At 37.8% G+C, this 19939-nt stretch overlaps 1 protein-coding gene across 1 annotated transcript in view; it reads left to right on the top strand.

The window, feature by feature from the left end:
• LOC134676248 (DNA-dependent protein kinase catalytic subunit-like) overlaps positions 1-19939 on the top strand; it is a 92619-nt gene that overhangs the window by 230 nt on the left and 72450 nt on the right. Inside the window, exons 2-11 of the mRNA XM_063534597.1 lie at positions 564-650; positions 1096-1239; positions 1810-1976; positions 4264-4397; positions 4720-4802; positions 5742-5867; positions 7136-7302; positions 14275-14295; positions 15429-15587; positions 16109-16202. Coding sequence (XP_063390667.1) covers positions 564-650; positions 1096-1239; positions 1810-1976; positions 4264-4397; positions 4720-4802; positions 5742-5867; positions 7136-7302; positions 14275-14295; positions 15429-15587; positions 16109-16202 — 1182 coding nt within the window. The remainder of the gene's footprint in view (positions 1-563; positions 651-1095; positions 1240-1809; positions 1977-4263; positions 4398-4719; positions 4803-5741; positions 5868-7135; positions 7303-14274; positions 14296-15428; positions 15588-16108; positions 16203-19939) is intronic.

Below are 19939 nucleotides of genomic sequence, written 5' to 3'. Positions count from 1 at the left end.
GTCAGTACTTATTATTGGCTACTTTAATATGTTTTAATTCCTCTCTAACGAAAACACTCTATAACTTCAATAAGTTTTTGGCAAAAATTTCATTTTTGGTACAAGCTTTTATCGCTGACTGTACTTTTCTTTCCACAGGCAACTAATACTCATCAACGCTACATATTTAAGCTCACTGACCAGCAATTTCGGAACTAAAGTTTTTCAATAGAAAGGAGGATGGGTCAATTATACATAGTGCTGCAGACATTTTGGACTAGTCATTGAGTTTTCACTTCTGTCGGCACTCCCGGAGTGCAACCCGTTGTTTTTTTTATTTTTAACAAGCAGAAACGTCTGCGAGCGACGCTATTAAGCTTAGAATAAATTTAAAAGTGGAAAAATTACTGTCTTGGGTGAGACTTGAACTCACGGCCTCTGGATCGATATCCAGCGCTCTGCCATCTGAGCCACCAAGACCTCATCCATAGCCAGCAAATCTTTCCACCATATGGGTCAAGGGGACCCTAGCGACATCTACCGTAACAGTGTTACACTTTTTAAACGGTTTTTTTATCTTTCAGAAAAGTACACTCCACAATTCCCGAGCGATCCCTCGGTGTGTATAGAAATGTACCATCTGACTCTGCTCCTACGAAGCGATTTAAATTGTAAGTCCACTTTCAAAATGAGTGGGGGGTCCTATTTAACGTCTATGTGTCTATGTAAAATTTGTAATTTAACTGGTTGGTTGACGTAAATAAATGTATTTCCTTTCTTTCTTTCAAAATAATAAAAGCCAACATGTTGATAGGTTGTTAGTTAACAAGGGTTAATCCGGTTTCCTCACGATGTTTTCCTTCACCGAAAACCGACTGGTAAATATCAAATGATATTTCGTACAAAGTTCCGAAAAACTCCATATTTCGTACATAAGTTCCTAAAAACTCCATATTTCATACATAAGTTCCGATAAACGCCATATGTCGTACATAAGTTCCTAAAAACTCTATATTTCGTACATAAGTTCCGATAAACTCCATATTTCGTACATAAGTTCCGAAAATTCCCATATTTCGTACATAAGTTCCGACTCCATTGGTAATTATATTTCAGCGCTTCAGCACCACGATTTGCAGTCAATACTGGTGGAAGTCGACCGGTCGTCCACACAGGTTGACTGGAGTACTTGCTCCAAAGAGGCCGTAAGCTCGGTTTTCAAAATAGCCGTGGGTCACTATGATAAAGCACTGGAAACTGGTGAGTGATAATGAGAAAAGTAAGATGAATGGGGGGGGGGGAGTAATATAATCAGACATAAGAAGAAGAAGAAGTATTGTGTGTTACGGGCGGTAAACAAGTACTTACGAGCGAGATGAATTGAAGTCCGAAGCTGAAGGCGAGGGCTTTATTAACACGAGTTCGTAATTCCAGTACCGCTCGTGGTACACACGATGTTTTTCATCACACTTGTGAGGAAAAAGGAAAGGCTGTAATGCACGTCCGATATAAGGCAGAAGTTAAAATTTTTCGTCGTTTTTTCCTCACGAGGTGAAATCATGGATAATAAATATACCGCATCGCCTAGCAAGTGTGATCAAAAAATACATTACCTTCGTTAACCTCTAGCCGCCCATACGTCAAACCTTGCTAAGCAAAACGAAATTTTATTTTGTCAACACTAAGTTCAAATTTGAATGGAACAGGAGACCTTTTTATAGGCATCTGGGCGGCTAGAGGTTAGGTGGACATTTAGGACTTTTTACGGACCTCATTACACAATTCATTTCATAGAAAAAAATATAACTTATAAATGTTTATTCTAACCAGGTACAACCGACACAGAAGATGCCCTATCAAACATGTCTGCAGTGGTCTCTCGCGCGGCCGCTCTCAACACGCCCAGGACCGACTTGTTGCTAGCTGTTCTGCTGAACAGGCTGGACGGGCTCCAAGGACAACTAGACATTGAGACAGCACGGGATTTGTTAGAAAAGGTAACTTTCTGTTGTTAAGTACTGGATATACGCACGGGAGGAGACGCGCGGGCGGCGGGCAGCACGCGACGTCATCGCGGCAAGCCGCGAGCGACCCGCGGCCCACCACTTCGCTTTACCTACTTCACCGGCAACGGACGAATACCGAATTTAGTTTTATAATTGTTTGGCCGGGCTTTTTCATGTAATGAAGGCGGAATAAACCAGCCTATTTTGATACAGTCCGCGATTTTATTTCTACGTCCCATTAGGACCCTAACATTGGTCCTTTAGGATTCTCACCGTCTTAATTCGCGAAGATAACGGTCAACCGATTTCAAAATCTCCGGGCGCTTCAGACGTGGTCTTCAGTTGTAGAAGATACCTGGTGAAGACTCTTCGTATTCATCGTCTCAACGGGTACTCCGCCTAGCAACCGCGCACGCCAGAGAAAAAGAAGCTATTCGGAAATTTGCATTGCAACGGACTTTGGACCCATCGAAAGTGCGAGTCATCTTGAGAACAAAGGAAGTCAACATATTTTATCAACACCTGTCAACGTGGAGGCTACACTACGCCGTGACAAACCCAGCTTACCGCAGAGTGATTCTGTTACGAGGTGGCAGGAACTTCCGTTGTCCAGAAGCAGCCGGGCCGTATGCACGTTGCCCGCGCCGTCGCGCACCTTCACGATCGCTGTGGACATTAAAGCATGCGGCGCAGTAGTACATTGCGGTACATCATGGTGTGATTCAGCGACGTTACAAACAAGGGAAGCCGTGGGCTCAGAATGGACCCAATGGAATGGGATGGAATGGGACTCAGAATGGAATGGGAGTCCGTTTCTACGCAGTAAAGCAGTGACTTGAGGGAAGAGCTGTTCTAAGTCTACCTCACGAGGAAATATGTTGACTTCCTTTGTTCTCAAGATGACTCGCACTTTCGATGGGTCCAAAGTCCGTTGCAATGCAAATTTCCGAATAGCTTCTTTTTCTCTGGCGTGCGCGGTTGCTAGGCGGAGTACCCGTTGAGACGATGAATACGAAGAGTCTTCACCAGGTATCTTCTACAGCTGAAGACCACGTCTGAAGCGCCCGGAGATTTTGAAGTCGGTTGACCGTTATCTTCGCGAATTAAGACGGTGAGAATCCTAAAGGACCAATGTTAGGGTCCTAATGGGACGTAGAAATAAAATCGCGGACTGTATCAAAATAGGCTGGTTTATTCCGCCTTAATTACATGAAAAAGCCCGGCCAAACAATTATAAAGCTAAATTCGGTATTCGTCCGTTGCCGGTGAAGTAGGTAAAGCGAAGTGGTGGGCCGCGGGTCGCTCGCGGCTTGCCGCGATGACGTCGCGTGCTGCCCGCCGCCCGCGCGTCTCCTCCCGTGCGTATATCCAGTACTTAACACTGTAAAGTACTTTAAAAAGAATATGGTCTGCCTTTAGCATTTTTTATTTTTAAGCTCCTAAGACCCACCATATAAAGTTTTCAATTATTTAATTTGAACCTTATTCTATAAGTTTATTGGAACGAATTTCGTTTGTTTTAAAAAGCAATGAAAGAAAAGAAATGAAACTTTATTTGGTTCATGAAAGGTTCAAATTATTACATTTAGTCTTAGGAGGTTAATATGAAATTCCGTATTCTGTTACCATTTAAAATACTGTTAACAATAAAATGCGCAAACGAAATAAAAAATAATTTTGATTCAACTCATCGATTTTTTTTGTTTGTTACGAAAAATCAAAAACATGATTCACGATCCTGGACACGCACAGCCATCTCCCTCAAGGCGCGTCTCGATATTGCGCGGCGGCCGCGCGAGCAATGTTCGACCGCGGCAAACCTGCATTTTGGCGCGCGAGCCAATTTCGACACCATCTTGAACTTATGCGAGGCGGCCGCGCGCGGCAGGCGATCCGACGATCGACCACATTATATCACAAAAATTAATTATTCGGAACGAAGTATAGCCAAATAGAAAATGATCTGTTGCGATAATCACTACATTTACTGTTCCATAGACACTGTTTAGTGCCGTATAATTTAATTAAAGTACGACATTTTTCATTACGTTTGCTGCCGCGCGAGCCAACTGAAATATATACACACCCGTCCCAACTGCGCGCGAACATTCCTTGGCCGCGCGTCGAAACACCGACAATGAAGCGGCGCGTGGCTCGCGCGCCAATGTTCGATAGCTTGCCGCGCAATATGGAGACGGGCCTTTACGCTTACGCTCAGTGAGAGTGATAGAAAAACCTGAACCCACGGGGCCCTAATGCAAATGAATGTATTTCTCAGCTCGCGCCTGTACTAGCTACTCTGGACGCGTTCTCCGTCGAGCTACTAGAGAAGAACGCGTACAAGTTCCCACCAGAGCTCCAACGGACCTTAACCGCCATGCTGCCTAAGGATGCCAGCTTGGAGAAATACAGGTTACTATGGTTCCAGGTCCTGGTTCCTTCATTTTTACACAAATTGACTAAGCCCCACGGTAAGCTCAAGAAGGCTTGTGTTGTGGGTACTCAGACAACGATATAAATATATAATATATAGGTACTTAAATACATAGAAAACAACCATGACTCAGGAACAAATATCTGCCCTTACTAGGATTCGAACCCGGGACCATCCGCTTCATAGGCAGGGTCACTACCCACTAGGCCAGACCGGTCGTCGGAATATGTCTGTGTCTCACGGAAGTATTGTTATTAAAAATGCATTATATATGTAATATCTATATTTTTGTTTGTACAGGAGGTGCTTGCAGCTGGTCTGCGATCCAAATCACTTGCTGACGCACTACTGTGAAGAGTTAGTTATGGCTCTGAGAGTCAAAGGTAATTACATCTACTTGTCATTTTGATTGCACTCTGTTGCCTACGTAATAAGGTTGACATTTGGTTAATTATTTAGGACTATGAACGTGGTGACAACATATTGGAAGATTGGTAAAATAATTTATCAAAATGGTAACCGTTTTTCCGGAAAGCGCGTCGAATAATAGTACAGTTCATTTTTAGGGTTCCGTACCCAAAGATATGATAGATAGAGGTTTGATATGTTTTCTGAAAGAGCTACGTATTTGTATGATTTCATGACTTTCATGTACATACTCGTACATGTTTTTTTATCAAATTATACCTACTGAGTATAATTGCATGAATTCTATAGTAATTTAAATTGTATTTTTCTTATTTACTCGTAACGCATGTTAATTATAAGATGTAATAATGTTTTGAAAAAATGCGTCCCGCCGAGTTTGTTGCCGGTTCCATATTGGGATACCCTCCTCCAATTGACGGGGGATTTAAAACTCGAGGCAGAGGTGTACGGTTGGAGCCGGTATAGCTTTATTTGACGTTCATAAGCGCATTGTAATATGCCAGTATGCCTACTTCATAGACTAGGAATCCTCTAGTTTAGAGCAATTATTTCATGCAACCGATGATGCCTAAAATGCGGAGGTGCGCGGGACGAGGTGAGCGAAGTCCCGTGCCGTGATTGGTCCGTTCAAATACACGGACGTCACACAAAGACACTTTCGACTCGAACATGGAGTAAAACTACCGTATGCGTGGCAGAGGGGGTAGCGCGACTATGCTCAGTCTGGAGGATGTTTTGTTTGTGGCCTACTTGAATAAACTATTTTTTATCTTATCTTATCTTTATCTTAAAGGTTAAAAACGGGACCCTATTACTAAAACTCCGCTATTTGAATAAATCTTTTCGAACACGCAATGTTTGACAATTTTGACATGTACGTACATCCATTCTAGATCCTGTCAAATGGAAGAGTACGTTGGAGAGAATGAGAGAGAAGATATTCGACAACCCGTACGCCGGAGCGAGCTACAAGCTGCTCGACAAACACAAGGGCGATTTGTATGGAATGTATGAATTCGGTGAGTATTGCGTTTATACAAATATCTTTGAGATATTGTTGAAATTTCTATATACATTTAGATCAATAAAATTTGACATTACCACAACCATTCAGCCTATATACGTCCCACTGCTGGGCACAGGCCTCCTCTCATACGCGAGAGGGCTTGGATTATAGTCCCCACGCTAGCCCAATGCGGATTGGGGACTTCACATACACCTTTTGAATTTCTTCGCAGATGTATGCAGGTTTCCTCACGATGTTTTCCTTCACCGAAAAGCTAGTGGTAAATATCAAATGATATTTCGTACATAAGTTCCGAAAAACTCATTGGTACGAGCCAGGATTTGAACCCGCGACCTCCGGATTGAAAGTCGGGCGTCATATCCACTCGGCCACCACTGCTTCACAAGCGACGAAATTTGACATTAATATGTAATTTTTATACAGTAATGCGCTTAAAGTCCGACGAAAAGTATTAAAGCACTGTGACTGGTTAGTAAATTGGCCAATCAACTTGGATTATTACTATGCCTGACATTCTGTGAGGTGATGGATGTGAGGACTACACCCGTGAAAGTGTTATTATTGTTTGTATTATATGTAATTATTTGTTTGTACCTGGCCCCAATTTCACATCGGTGACAGGTGCGACGAATTGTAAAATCACTGTTGCTGACGTCACAGGCATCCATGGGCAACGATTACCACTTACCATCGGGCGGGCCGTATTCCTGTTTGCCACCATCATTGTATTATTTAAAGAAACTTTATTATATAGGAAAAAAACAGATATTTCTCCTGCGAAGTTTCTGACAATTGTCAAAGATTTAGAAGAATTGTAGGTAATTCTTGACAGGTAATGAGTTATATGTCGGAATTTCGTGACAATTGTAGTGTTTCTTGTGACAATTGTCATAAACTTAGCAAGAGAAATGTCTGTTTTTTCCGATATCATAAAGTTTTTTTTAATAATACAATGATGGTGGCAAACAGGAATACGGCCCGCCCGATGGTAAGCGGTAACCGTAGCCCATGGATGCCTGTGACGTCAGCAACAGTGATTTTACAATTCGTCGCACCTGTCACGTTGGTGAAACAGGGGCCTGATTGTTATTTATAAAAATGTATATGTAATGTAGGTACATTACAACACCTACAACAAACACCTGTTTGTTGTGTTAATTTTAAGTTTCATAGCGCCTTGAATCTTTACGTAAAGTCGTGAATACATTTTCAGATAAAATAAATTAAAAATTATCTTCTAATAATGAAACTGATTCACAGAGTCAACATCAGAATTCGCTTCCCGCGCAGAAACCAAACTGAAATCTATCGTCATGTCCATAAGAAGGGAACCACAATCAACCCTGAGACTGTCGGACCTCTGCCCAACGCTACTCAGACCTCTGGACGAGGGGGTCGAGAGGTGGTTCGGCTTGCGGGGGGTTAAGGTGGTTCTCCTTGCTCGATTTTCATACAACTTTCTTGGCACCCTAGCTCCTATTATATAGGGTTTCTTCACTTGTATATGTAATGTTTGGGTAGTATATATATTTCTGTCTTCGCAGAACGTAAAAAAATACTAGATTTTGATTAAAATTATTAAGAAAAAAGCCTTTGAATATTGGTAAAAATTTGCCCCATTGCTTGTTTGTGTGAGTGATGCTTATAGTGTAGGTGTAATTCTAACATGGCGACTTCATTTGACAAGCAATCATTTTTAATTTATCAAAGGTGTAACAGATGGCACTTTAAAACCGCAACACAGATTACCTGTGTATTTTGTTTTATTTTCACTCAATAGAGGGAGATATATTTAATGCACAAAGCATGTTACGAGTATACTCATTTAAGAGTCTCCTTTCTGATATAATTTCATTCCCAGATTTAATATAACTTAATAATTATTATGATTATTACACAATAAAATACATTTATATAACTATACATTTAATAGAAAGGTCAGTCCAAACAATCATTCGCGTAACGGTCGTCCACCGAAAAGCCTTGTGAATTCTGCTTTCGGTTCGGCAGAAATATAAATGTTCGCTGGAAAAGCCTATATTTATTGTAACAATGATTTTTAAACTAAAATACCTAGCTATATTTTTCTCAAAAATATATAGGTATCTATGTGGAAAAAAATGTCATCTTCTTGTAAATAAACAAGATTCTATATGTTCTACTTGTGCATAACAATAACATTAGTAGATTATTAACCAAGTGATCATTTCTTGTTGAAATTTTTTTCAAAAATGTTGCCTTTCACCCGAGTTAAAACACTCTACTTTTCATTTCGCATATAAGGAAAGTAAAATGCATGTGTTTTTTAAATACATTTTTATACTAGGTATTTTTGAGAGTAGGTACTTTCAATTAACAATTTGGCCAAAAGTAATATCGTTATTTATGGAATGGGGAGTCAAATATCAGAATGGAAATTGTTATACATCCATTTATACCCAAATTTCAATTCCTTATTGTAAAAAGAATAATAAAATCGTACTTGGAATTGGAACCTAAACTGCTCTAGTGCAGAAACGTAGGGTAAACCGGGTGCAATAGTACCACGGGGCAATAGTACCATCGTTATTATCTTCACAATTACAACGAAATATGAATATGTGGGTATATACGATAAAGCCCAATACTTGTCTGGACCCGCTCACTTAGTGTAGTAAATAAAGGTAGTGGACCCCGCAGTAATTCCTCAGCCAGAAAAAGCTTTACAGTATGATAAAGAATCAATAAATAAAAAGTATTGTATAAATTTCCAAAGAACAATAATAATAGTATTTAAGTAAATACCTAAAGTCTTAAATCGTTAATATCTTTTTAAGGAAAATTGCTCCGTTTAAACTTTCTTCTCCGGACATGTTCATGTAACGTATTGCAACAATATATGAAATATCAAAAAAAAATCCCCGCAGAAATACCAATATTAACAAAATATATTTTTTTGGCGTGGCTTGGACCGGAAAATTGCTCAGTCTAATTTTTTCACTGGAATGCCATTTTATTGCCGATTTATACATACAAATTGAAAATCTAAAAAATTTACCATGTAACTATACTTTTTTTCAGAAATTGCCTTTTTACTCGCTGTGGAAAATTTCTCTATCCATTTTATTTATTGAATTAAGTTCACAGTTTTCTTTCCATTCAACTATAAAAACATCCAAAAAAATAACGAGCGTATTCAAAACTAAACATATCGGGAGCAGTGTATAGGAGCGGGGTGTACAAGGGATGACAGTTCTTTTGGATATTTTGGATTTAAGTATATACGTGACTACTTAGTATATATTAAAAAAGAAATCAGGCTGAGAAATTTTCCACTCTCAGTTTTTTATAGTTCTAAAATACATAAACTTGGGTATGCATTTTTTTTGGATTTTCTTACCCACTACGCCAAATTATATTCTAAGATCATATAAGAAGGAAAAAATGGCAGAGCAATTTTCCGATGAAAATGAGCGCCAAAAAAGGAATTATCGTAAAAAAAATATTCTCATGTTTGACAAAAGTTGTAGATTTTTTTCTAGTATCAGATACTGATACAAATAACTTATTTGGTAAAATAATTTTGGACGGAGGAATTACTCGGTTCAATATATAAACAGATTTGTATTTTTACGTATAAATACCTAACTTAGGAGTGGTTTTTTTTTGGATATTTATATGTTAGTTTCGGCTCATACTATACAATAACCAAGCAAAATTTCATCGACTGAGAAATTAATGCATGGGTCTCCATACAAAACTTGCTTCGTTTACTACACTACACTAGTCGGCCGCTCGCTGCGACGCGGAACGGAGGTGCGCGGAGACCATTTTTGTTTTCGAGTGATCAAAGTAAGTAATTACGAGAAATATTTTGTCATATTATTCAAAACCAAATAATCCTAGAGTTAGATTGGTATTAGATTATGATTAGTTAGTTATCAAAGTTTCTTTTGTGGGACAGTATGGGGATGTGTTAGGTAAAGGAATTGAAATATAAGTACTTTATGTAATTTTGGGTACTCGGGGGCATTAGTAACTATGTGAGCCGGGGACAATTGTACCGTTACAATTGACACCGCGGTACAAACGACTCCTTAACAACGTTACCAAAAATATTAAAAAAGCATTAGGAGAAACCAAAAATAAAGGAAAAATATGAGACGGAAAAAGCAAAAGGGAAGGGAAAAGGCAAGGTAATAGACAAGGGGAAAGGGACCGGAAAAGGAAAAAATATTCAACGACAAGGAGGATTCTGTAGAAGAATACTATTGCCTAGTCTGTGGTGAGCCTTATAGTATAAGCAGATCCAATGAAACATGGGTGCAATGTGATAATTGTCAATTGTGGGCTCATGAAGAGTGTACTGACCAGGGCCCTATTTCACCAACTACGACAGGTATGGCAATTGTCAAAAAATGACAGACCTCTGTTTTACCACACCGACATTTGTCAGTGACATATGTCGAGTGACAATTGACAAGTGACAGGTGACAATTTTGTAGATTGTTTTGTATAGAATTTCATATAAACATGACAGGTATTTTGGTACAATTGTCCATCTTAAATTTAATGACAATTATTTTGTGAAACAAGGGTAATTTTTACTAGTCGATATATTTGTCAATTCTTGACAAGATATCGTTAATTGCTTTCTGTGTACCGTGTTGTCATCACTAACATGATATTGATTGAGATCCCAATCCCACCTAATGCAGCGTACCTACATTATTTGTTGACAAGGCGTGAAAGCATTATTTTTTTGTTACTTTTAAGTTATTTTTTCTGCAAATGCAAGTGCAGTGACGTCAAAGTAGAAATCTATTCTTACCTACTTTATGTATTCCCTTGTATAAGAATGTCACCTCTGTTACTTTCGCGTAGATTCATTTTCTAACCAAAACCCTAACTTTACCGTTAGTGCCCAACTTCGCCCAAGTAAATTATAAAAAAAACAATACCTACCTATTTACCTAAACATACCTAATTTCGCTACCTGTCCCCAACTCAATCAAAACTATACTGAAACTTATTCCAAATCCTAAATGTTGAAGTACTAAACGCCTTCGTAGGCAACAATTACTATTTATAGTGTTATTATGATTTCATGCTTGTTAAGAAGAATTTAAAAGCGATTTTTATTTGTACCCTAAAGGCGAATTTAGGGTACAAAGTTTGTTTTGCCAACGTTTGCCAATAACGGGGTTTGCTAACAACGAAAACACTACAATTGTCACCTAAGCCTGACACAGCTCCGATTTCATGTCAAGAATTACCGACAAATTGACAAACATGTCGACTTATAAAAACTACTCTTGATTCATCAAATCATTGTCATTAAATGAAAGATTGACAATTGTAACTAAAGGCGTGTCAAGTTTATAAGCATTTCTATACAAAAACAGTCTACTAAATTGTCACTTGTCACCTGTCACTTGGCAATTGACACTCGACATATGTCACTGTCGGCTTGGTGAAATAGGGGCCAGGAATTGAGTTACACTTGTCATAATTGTGAGTAGCGATTATCTTACTATGAGATATGTTAGTTTAAGGTTCCTTAAAGAGCATTCGCTCATCAGACACGTAAACGTACATTTATTTATGAATTGGAAAAAAAAACACCTCAAGCAAGCGGTGTGACTTGTCATAACGCACGCACAATATTAACTTTAATAAACGTAAAGTATCAGAATTTCACATTTTTTGTTGGATTTTACAAAAAAAAATAAGTAAAATACGATAACCCCTAATTCCGGAACCAGTTCCGGAATTCCGGAATTCGAATCCAATATCGAAAATCAGTTCCGGAATTGGAGACCATCCGATATTGCAAGCCCTAATTGTAACACAAGGAATCATTGACCAAAAACGGGATTTTCTACCATATTCTTACCGTTAACAACAATTACCCTCAAAAATACGTAAATCAATAACCTACTATTTCATATGTAGGTACGTACAGTTTTGGTTCAACTCCTATACATTCTGAACTAGGAACCATTATCCAAAAAATGGTACTATTGCCCCCGGTCTACCCTATCATTTCCTGCACACCTTTTACAACAACAATGACCGTCTTTCATAGCATGCGAAATGAAACGGATATTTCTTGTTTTCTTTGCATTAGCATTTTTCTCTCGATAATTTAATCAATTTGCAACATAAGTATTAGAAGAATCGTCATAAATTCATAAATAACAAAATATAAAAGGACATACATTTATAGAAGGTTTCCCCGCGCGACGTTGCCAATTGGTTTAAAGGGCAACATGCTCGCAACGTTTGGATGTCAATAATTCGACAATGAAAAATTATATTTCAAATCAATTCAAACTTGATATTTTTGACAGTAATGGGTTACTTACTTAAATAAGAAGGCATATTTCGCCCGGGTCTACTATGGTCAAATGGTCTAGTGGCTTTTAGCTAATGAGTATAAGTCTAATAAGTTGAACAGCATGACAGGGTTCAAACCACGAACAAAGACTCATTTCTTTTTGTATTTATTTTATTTCATTTTTTTGGCTTTTTATGACCTTATTTTTTATCACATGATTATTTTACGATTTTTAATCATTATCAAACGGGACTTACCTAATCGCGTATAATTAAGTTTTTAAAATTTACCTCCGAGTTCCAACGTTCCGATGGCGTAGTCTCCGTGGTTGTCGGGTCGGGCTCTTAGTTCTCTTAGACAACGGGGACGGAAAAGTTGGAGGTACATTTTAAAAACTTAACTAAAACGGTTAAGTACTGTTTTTCTAAATAATAATATAATGTATAGTATTTATTTTAACTCTAAATTAGTTTTAATAGGTATATATATATTAGAAAAGGTGGAAAGGCTGACCATATAGTCATCCAGCGTGGAAATGCTCTCAATATCCTTTAGCATTGCATTTTCTAAAAACCTATCTAGATAGAACATTAGGTGTTTATGTAAAATGGTAACTATGTATAATTTCAATAAAATGTAGGTAAAGGTATACTTACTTACTTTATAGTTCGTTTTTTTTAGCTTTAGAAATAAGGTAAACAATCTTGATGCGTCTTTTAATTGAAAAACACATTTTAAAAATAAGTTACGGCAAATATGTAACAATTATGAATCTAATACGATCATTTATAATTTCTTAATTTAAATTGTATTAATTACTCGTAATGCATGTTAATTATAAGATGTAATAATGTTTTGAAAAGATGTGTCCCGCCGAGTTTGTTGCCGGTCCCATATTGGGATACCCTCCTCCAATTGAGGGGGGATTTAAATCTTCTCGGGGCAGAGGTGTACGGTTGGAGCCGGTAAAGGTTTATTTGACGTTCATAAGCGCATTGTAATATGCCTACTTGAATAAACTATTTTTTTTTATCTTTATCTTATCTTTTTATCTGCTTTCATAAGTAATAGTTACCGATTTTTTAAAAACGTTTTTCTATTAAAAGACATGTCAAGATCGCTTACCTTCTTTGTAGTTCTTTCTAATGCTTAAAAAAACGAACTATAGTTAGGTATAGTTTTTAGGACTGACCAACAATGACTACGATATTTACGATAGGTACAGAAAGTAAGGCTGACTGCTGTATAAACGTAAGGAAACATAATTATAATTATGTACAACAATATATAAGGTATACCTAAATGAACGAGTTCACATCCCATCATAATCACAATATTTTATTGTGTTTAAAGAACGATATATTTTGATTTTTTCTGTTTCTCATTTCTTCCCCAACAATGTGACTCACACGCCAGCTTAGTAGTGTTACGTTACTACTAAGGTAACGTTAAAAGCGTTTTTTTTAATTTTAGGTACCTAATATAATTTGCGTCATTTTCAATTGATAATAAGAATAACAATATATAAATTATAAAACTTTTCATAAAATAAAAATAAAAAACAAAAAAAATAAGCACCGTCGTGATTTGAACCCAGAATCATTGTAACTAGCTTAAATTTATTCAAAACAGATGTTGTGGGTGCCACAAGCACATGACAATTTACGTTTCAAAATTCCAGTTGGTTCCAAGTTACTTGTCAATGTCACAAATAAGAATTTAAATTCTAAATTGTTTTTACAAAAAATAAAATTTCATGCGCTGCACTGCGCCCTCTAGGATACTTTATTGTAACATTCCAAATCTACTGACATTTGACACTGACTTTAGGTATGTAAGTGTGCGTGAATGCAAGAAATTGCAATATTTTGCAGTTGGATTCCGGTAATAACGAAATGAGACAATGTTGAGTTGAACATGTCTCGATTTGGATGTAGTATTTTTTATAGTTTTCGCACATATCAACACATCTTATGAAACTTTGTATTTTGGGAGAAATAGTGAAAATCCACAATTCGTGCACAGTGACGCCATCTTTTGGCTGATAATCGGCATCCCATCCCTAGACATCCACCTTAAGATCGTCAAGTTTTATGACAAGGTGAGTATATTATTGTCTGTCTGTACGGAGATCCTCAAGCTATTTTACAGCCCGACCACGACATTGCGTGACCGGCGGCGGTGGCGGTGGCAATCATAAGGTGGGAACGAAAAGTCCGATCGCTGTGTCTCGCTCCAACCTTGGTTGCCGCCGCCGGTCGCGCAATGTAGTGGCCGGTCCGTTTGTGCCATTACTAACCACCCGTGGACCATGTGGTCGAAACTAAAAATAGACACTGTTTTTTTTTATATTTATACAGTTAATTTGAAGATTGTAGTTACATACTTTCTGTTATTACTTATTAGGTACAGTTATCGTCCGGGGGGGCGTCCTGGTAGAATGTTCGCGATCCCAGGACGCCTCCCCAAACGGCATATTGCGGGAAACGCCGGTGTGGGTTTAGTGGGTAGGCTCCTCCCCTCTCTTCACAATTGAAGAGAGCTGGGAGGTGAGAGTCCCACATACCCCCCACATTGGGCCCACCTCGGGACCAGGGGGACGATGCGTAACGGCATTCCCACATCGAAAAAAAAAAAAAAAAAAAAGGTACAGTTATCGTCGGGTGAGAATACGTTTGTGCCATACGCCACTTACATGGTTAGCAGGAAGGCGAAAACAAAAAATAATAATTTTTCGGATAGTTTTACATTTAGGAAATATTGAACATATTTATCATTTAGGCATATATGTTTACTATTTAAATTACCAAACAAATATTGTGAATACAGTGGTAACCATGAAATAAACACATTTTTATGATTTTGATGAGTAAAACGTTAAACGTATATGACACAAAAGTTGTGGCTATGTCACACTTTTGTGATATTTTTTGTTAACAAAGTGTAATTATCCTATAGTAAAATGCGGATATGGCACAACATTCAAAGATAGTTTTTTTCATAAACCGATTAGTGTCAATTATAGCAAATTTATTTTTATATTAGGAATCACTAAAATACGATTTTTTCAAAAATGGATATGGCACAATCGTATTCTCAGCCGACGTTATCTAAAAAAAAAAAACAAATAATGAGACCACACTTGCTGAAGTTAAAATGTTAAAAGGGATTGTTGCCTATTTATTTTCTTATCTTAGTTATTGATTTTTCAAAAATCTAACTTGTTTGATTTAGGTGCAAGTATTCACGGACTCCATCCGTCGCCCCGTCGTCATATCCACGTTGGTGTCATGTGGACGCACGCATCGCGTCATACACAAGACGGGCGAGCAACTGACGCGTGACGCCGCGTCACAACGCGTCGCCGCCGCCCTCAATGCTACCGCGTACAGCGTAAGTATTTACATAGAGAAATATAATAAGACAAGAGTGCTCACTCCATACATCAGTTTTGGTACCAAAAATATTAGTATTTTCATAGTCGACATCTAGCATCGAGTAGCGGAATTATCAGTACTGCTACTCGACAATAGATGTAGCGGCGACCGAAAAGTCTAATGCTCAACAATTTTCAGCTAATATTATAAACGGATTAACCGGAACTCTATTTTCAACTCCTTCTGCTTCTAATATTAGTTGTAAATTGTTGTTCAATACTATTTTCGTGGGTCGCCACTCGAGAGACATCTAGTATCGAGTAGCGGTACTGATAATTCCGCTACTCGATGCTAGATGTCGCCTATGAAAATACTAATATTTTTGGTACCAAAACTGATGTATGGAGTGAGCACTCTTGCCTTACTATATTTCTCTATGCAAATACGAACGTTTCCGAGAAAATACGATGGAAAATAATTATGCACTACATCTGTAACTTTAAACTATTTAGTTTTTCTAACTATGTGTTTTGACAGGTGACGTTGCTAGACGAAGAAAGCGCCCTCATCGAGTTTCTAGAAGGCCACGAACGAGTGAGATCTATGATTGCTACCACTTGTAACTTAAATGGTATGTATGCTCTATATCCTGTATCTTTAGGTATTTAAATAAAGGTAAACAAAATCTACCCTCAAATGGGTCCTTAAGCCAGTTGAGGGTAGATGAAAACATTACATAATCAAATAATGTAGGTTAAAGTCAGATCGTTCAGTGACTGATCCAGTCTCTGGTTCCGGTTCCTGATCCGGTTTTATATTTGGTTGGTTAAATTAGATCTAAGAGCCAATGTGTAGGTTTGGTCTGTAAAACTGACATGACAGATCATGACATTACAATGGCCGGCATAAATCTTATGCAACAAAAACGATGCAACCGTCCTGAACGATTTACTTTTAAAAGGGACATCGAGGCCATCAATGCTGAATTGAAATCGACTACTTGGCCAGACATATCGCACAAACACGTTGACGAAGCAGCATCGGATTTTATGAAACACCTTGACAATGTTATTAGCAAACACACTCGAAATGTCAAACTGAGTCGTTCAAATTTTAACATAAAACCTTGGATAACCCCAGGACTTCTGCGCTGTATAAGACACCGTGACCGTCTACATTTGGCAGCTAGAGCTGAGCCACAAAACGAAGTCTTATATATAACATATAAAAGGTACAGAAATTTTTGCAACTCTTTATTGCGCAAAATAAAACAAGAAAATGACAGAAAAGAAATTCAGGAAAGCAAGGGCAACCCAAGGAGGTTGTGGAAAACAATAAAAAATGTTTGTCATATTTCTTCTCCCAATAATGAGCCATCTGAATTACTGTCCTTACATGGATCCAATGGTGAAAAAAAAATCTCTTGAAATATGTAACCAGTATTTTTCTACCATTGGACAGTCTCTGGCAAATGATATTTTGACAAAAATTAACACTAGTGAAGAAAGCCTAACGTCCTCATACACAGCACCAGATATCGGCAATCAGAGTTCCTTTTTTATGCATCCCACCAATGCTCGTGAAGTTGAGTCCATAATTTTACAGCTCGATAATAAAAAAGCGCCAGGTCTTGACACAATTAACAACTCTCTTCTCAAGCAGATAAAGGACGCCATAACCGATCCACTGGCGAACATTTTTAACTTGAGTTTTTCTGCTGGCATTTTCCCAGACATTTGGAAACTTGCAGCTGTGTGTCCGATATTTAAAGGCGGTACCAAAGGTGATCCAGGAAATTATCGGCCTATCTCACTCCTTAGTACCTTTTCTAAAATACTAGAAAAGCTTGTGAATAACAGACTAGTTAACTACTTAGAAAGTCACAATCTACTGTCGCCCCGCCAACTAGGCTTCAGAAAGGGTAAGTGTACGGAGGAGGCTGTACAAATTTTAACTACATCTGTAGCCAACTGCTTGGAAAATAACGAAGCCTGCATTGGAGTATTCTTAGACTTGGCTAAGGCCTTTGACACGGTTTCCGCTTCGATACTTATCAAAAAACTATACGCGTGTGGTGTTAGAGGTTTACCTTTGCAATGGTTCAAAAGCTATTTATCGGAGCGTAAACAAGTTGTGAAGATTGGTCAACGTAGGAGCAGTGCAATGGAAGTTCGGTTTGGAGTGCCACAAGGGAGTATACTTGGGCCAACCTTGTTTATTCTGTATATGAACGACCTCCACAGTGTACCTCTGAAGGATGCAGAAATCATCTGTTATGCTGATGACACTGCGATTATCTTTCGTGGACATAATTGGAGAGAGGCTTTTAAAAACGCAGAGCAAGGTATGTCTTTAGTTGCTAAATGGCTGCAAAGTAACTTGTTAACCTTAAACACTAAAAAGACGAATTTCCTTTGTTTTCATAAAACTCTAGCATCGTCACCTCCCCCTTCCGCGCCGGGCATAAAAATTCACAATTGCACAGGTGATGGAGCCGCATGTTCATGTAGTTCAATTTGTCGAGCTGAGGCTATTAAATACTTAGGCGTCATAGTGGACCATAATTTAAACTTTAAATCACACATAGCTGCACTTTCAAATCGAGTGAGACGAATAGTTTTTGTTATGAGGCACATAAGAAACGTGGCTGACATCAAGACTCTCAAATCAGTATACTACGCATTGTGTGAATCTCTTCTGACATATTGTATAAGCTGCTGGGGCAGTGCTGGCAAAACTGTTATTATCGAGGCTGAAAGAGCACAGCGCGCAGTCCTTAAAACAATGTTCAATAAACCCTTCAGGTACTCAACATCTTTGTTATTCCAAAAGTCCCAGGTGCTAACAGTACGGCAACTATATATACTCAAAATCGTGGTGAACAAGCATAAGCAAATTCTTGGAACCGATGAATACAAAGATATGCTAAAAAGAAGAGTGTATCGAACACAAGTTCCGCCGTTTCGTACTGCCTTTGCGAAACGATTTGACCCTTATATATCTAGTTTTATATACAACATTGTCACTAGAAATGTAAATATTAAAGAAAAACCAGTATTTAAAGCAAAACAACTTATAAGGGAGTGGCTAGCCAACTTAAATTACGACGAGACAGAAAAAATAGTCCAAATTCGAAATAGTTGAAATTTTTCATATGCAAAATTAACTAATTTGTATTATTATTGATAGTTTAGTTTTATAGTTTAAATGTATAAGTACATACTTAGTTGTAGACAAAACCAACCGATTAAATCTGTCAACCGACTGAAACATACTTGGAAATTAAACGAACTTACCTGTAAGTGAAGTTCTATTTCAATTATATTAGCTGCACAAACTTCGAAATGATAATTATTTACTTGTAGTAGGCGTAATATCATTCAGCCTCTGGCCATGTTAAGTATTCAGAGTACCTAAAATTTTAAAATTTCTCAACGAGAATTCAAAATTTTGTATCAGATTTCTGAACGCATAGTCGCGCCCCCGCGCGCGCGCCGCTTCTGTCGCCCTCATTTAGTTTAGAGTAACAAGCCAAGACATAATACTTTCACTGCCAGTGACCCGCTACCTAGGCAGGTTCTCTAGTCTTAGGCGCTTGTCGCTACAAAGCGGAAAACGCATATTATCAGCTTCGCTCGTAGCTCGCGCTGGCAGTGAATATGCCAACTGATATGACAGCTTGGCCCGCAACTCAGCAAAGCCAATATTATCTTAAACTTTGACAGGGATTTTTCACTATTAAAATCCCTGGTTGTCTCAGGACAACGCGGGTACTGGGCGGGAGGGATTATCATTTCGAAGTTTGTGCAGCTAATATAATTGAAATAGAACTTCACTTACAGGTAAGTTCGTTTAATTTCCAATTATTATTACGCTGCACAAACTTCTTCATGATAATTATTTACTTGTAGATGTTTAGAGATAAGTATTCAAAGTTTGTTTTGGCTTTGTATTACTTACAATAATGAAATCAATGATTTATGATTTCATTTTTAAAGTAGGTACCTTTTTAGTTATCATCAACTATTTTCAGTATATATGTATATTTAGTTAACAACATTATTTAGAGATCTAGTGATCATTATAGATATAGAGATCATTATTTCATCAAACTGCCTGTCATATGATAATTGAAACAAAATTAATTTGTTTCTTATTAATAGGTATTTCATTAATAGCACCAAGTACCACTTAAAACTCAATTATTATAGGACTATCAAAGAAATCAAATGTTAGCATGAGATGCAATTTTTAACGAATTCAACAACTATAAGCAACTCTTGATAGTGTGTTGCTGCTTACAACCTTTGGTAACACGTATTTTCTCATTAACTAGATAGTAAGGATATATCTTTATATAATTATTAG

Source organism: Cydia fagiglandana, chromosome 24, assembly GCF_963556715.1.
Source record: "Cydia fagiglandana chromosome 24, ilCydFagi1.1, whole genome shotgun sequence".
Lineage (NCBI taxonomy): Eukaryota > Metazoa > Arthropoda > Insecta > Lepidoptera > Tortricidae > Cydia > Cydia fagiglandana.
Note: the sequence above shows the minus strand (reverse complement) of the source record. Positions and strands in the feature narration are given on the sequence as shown.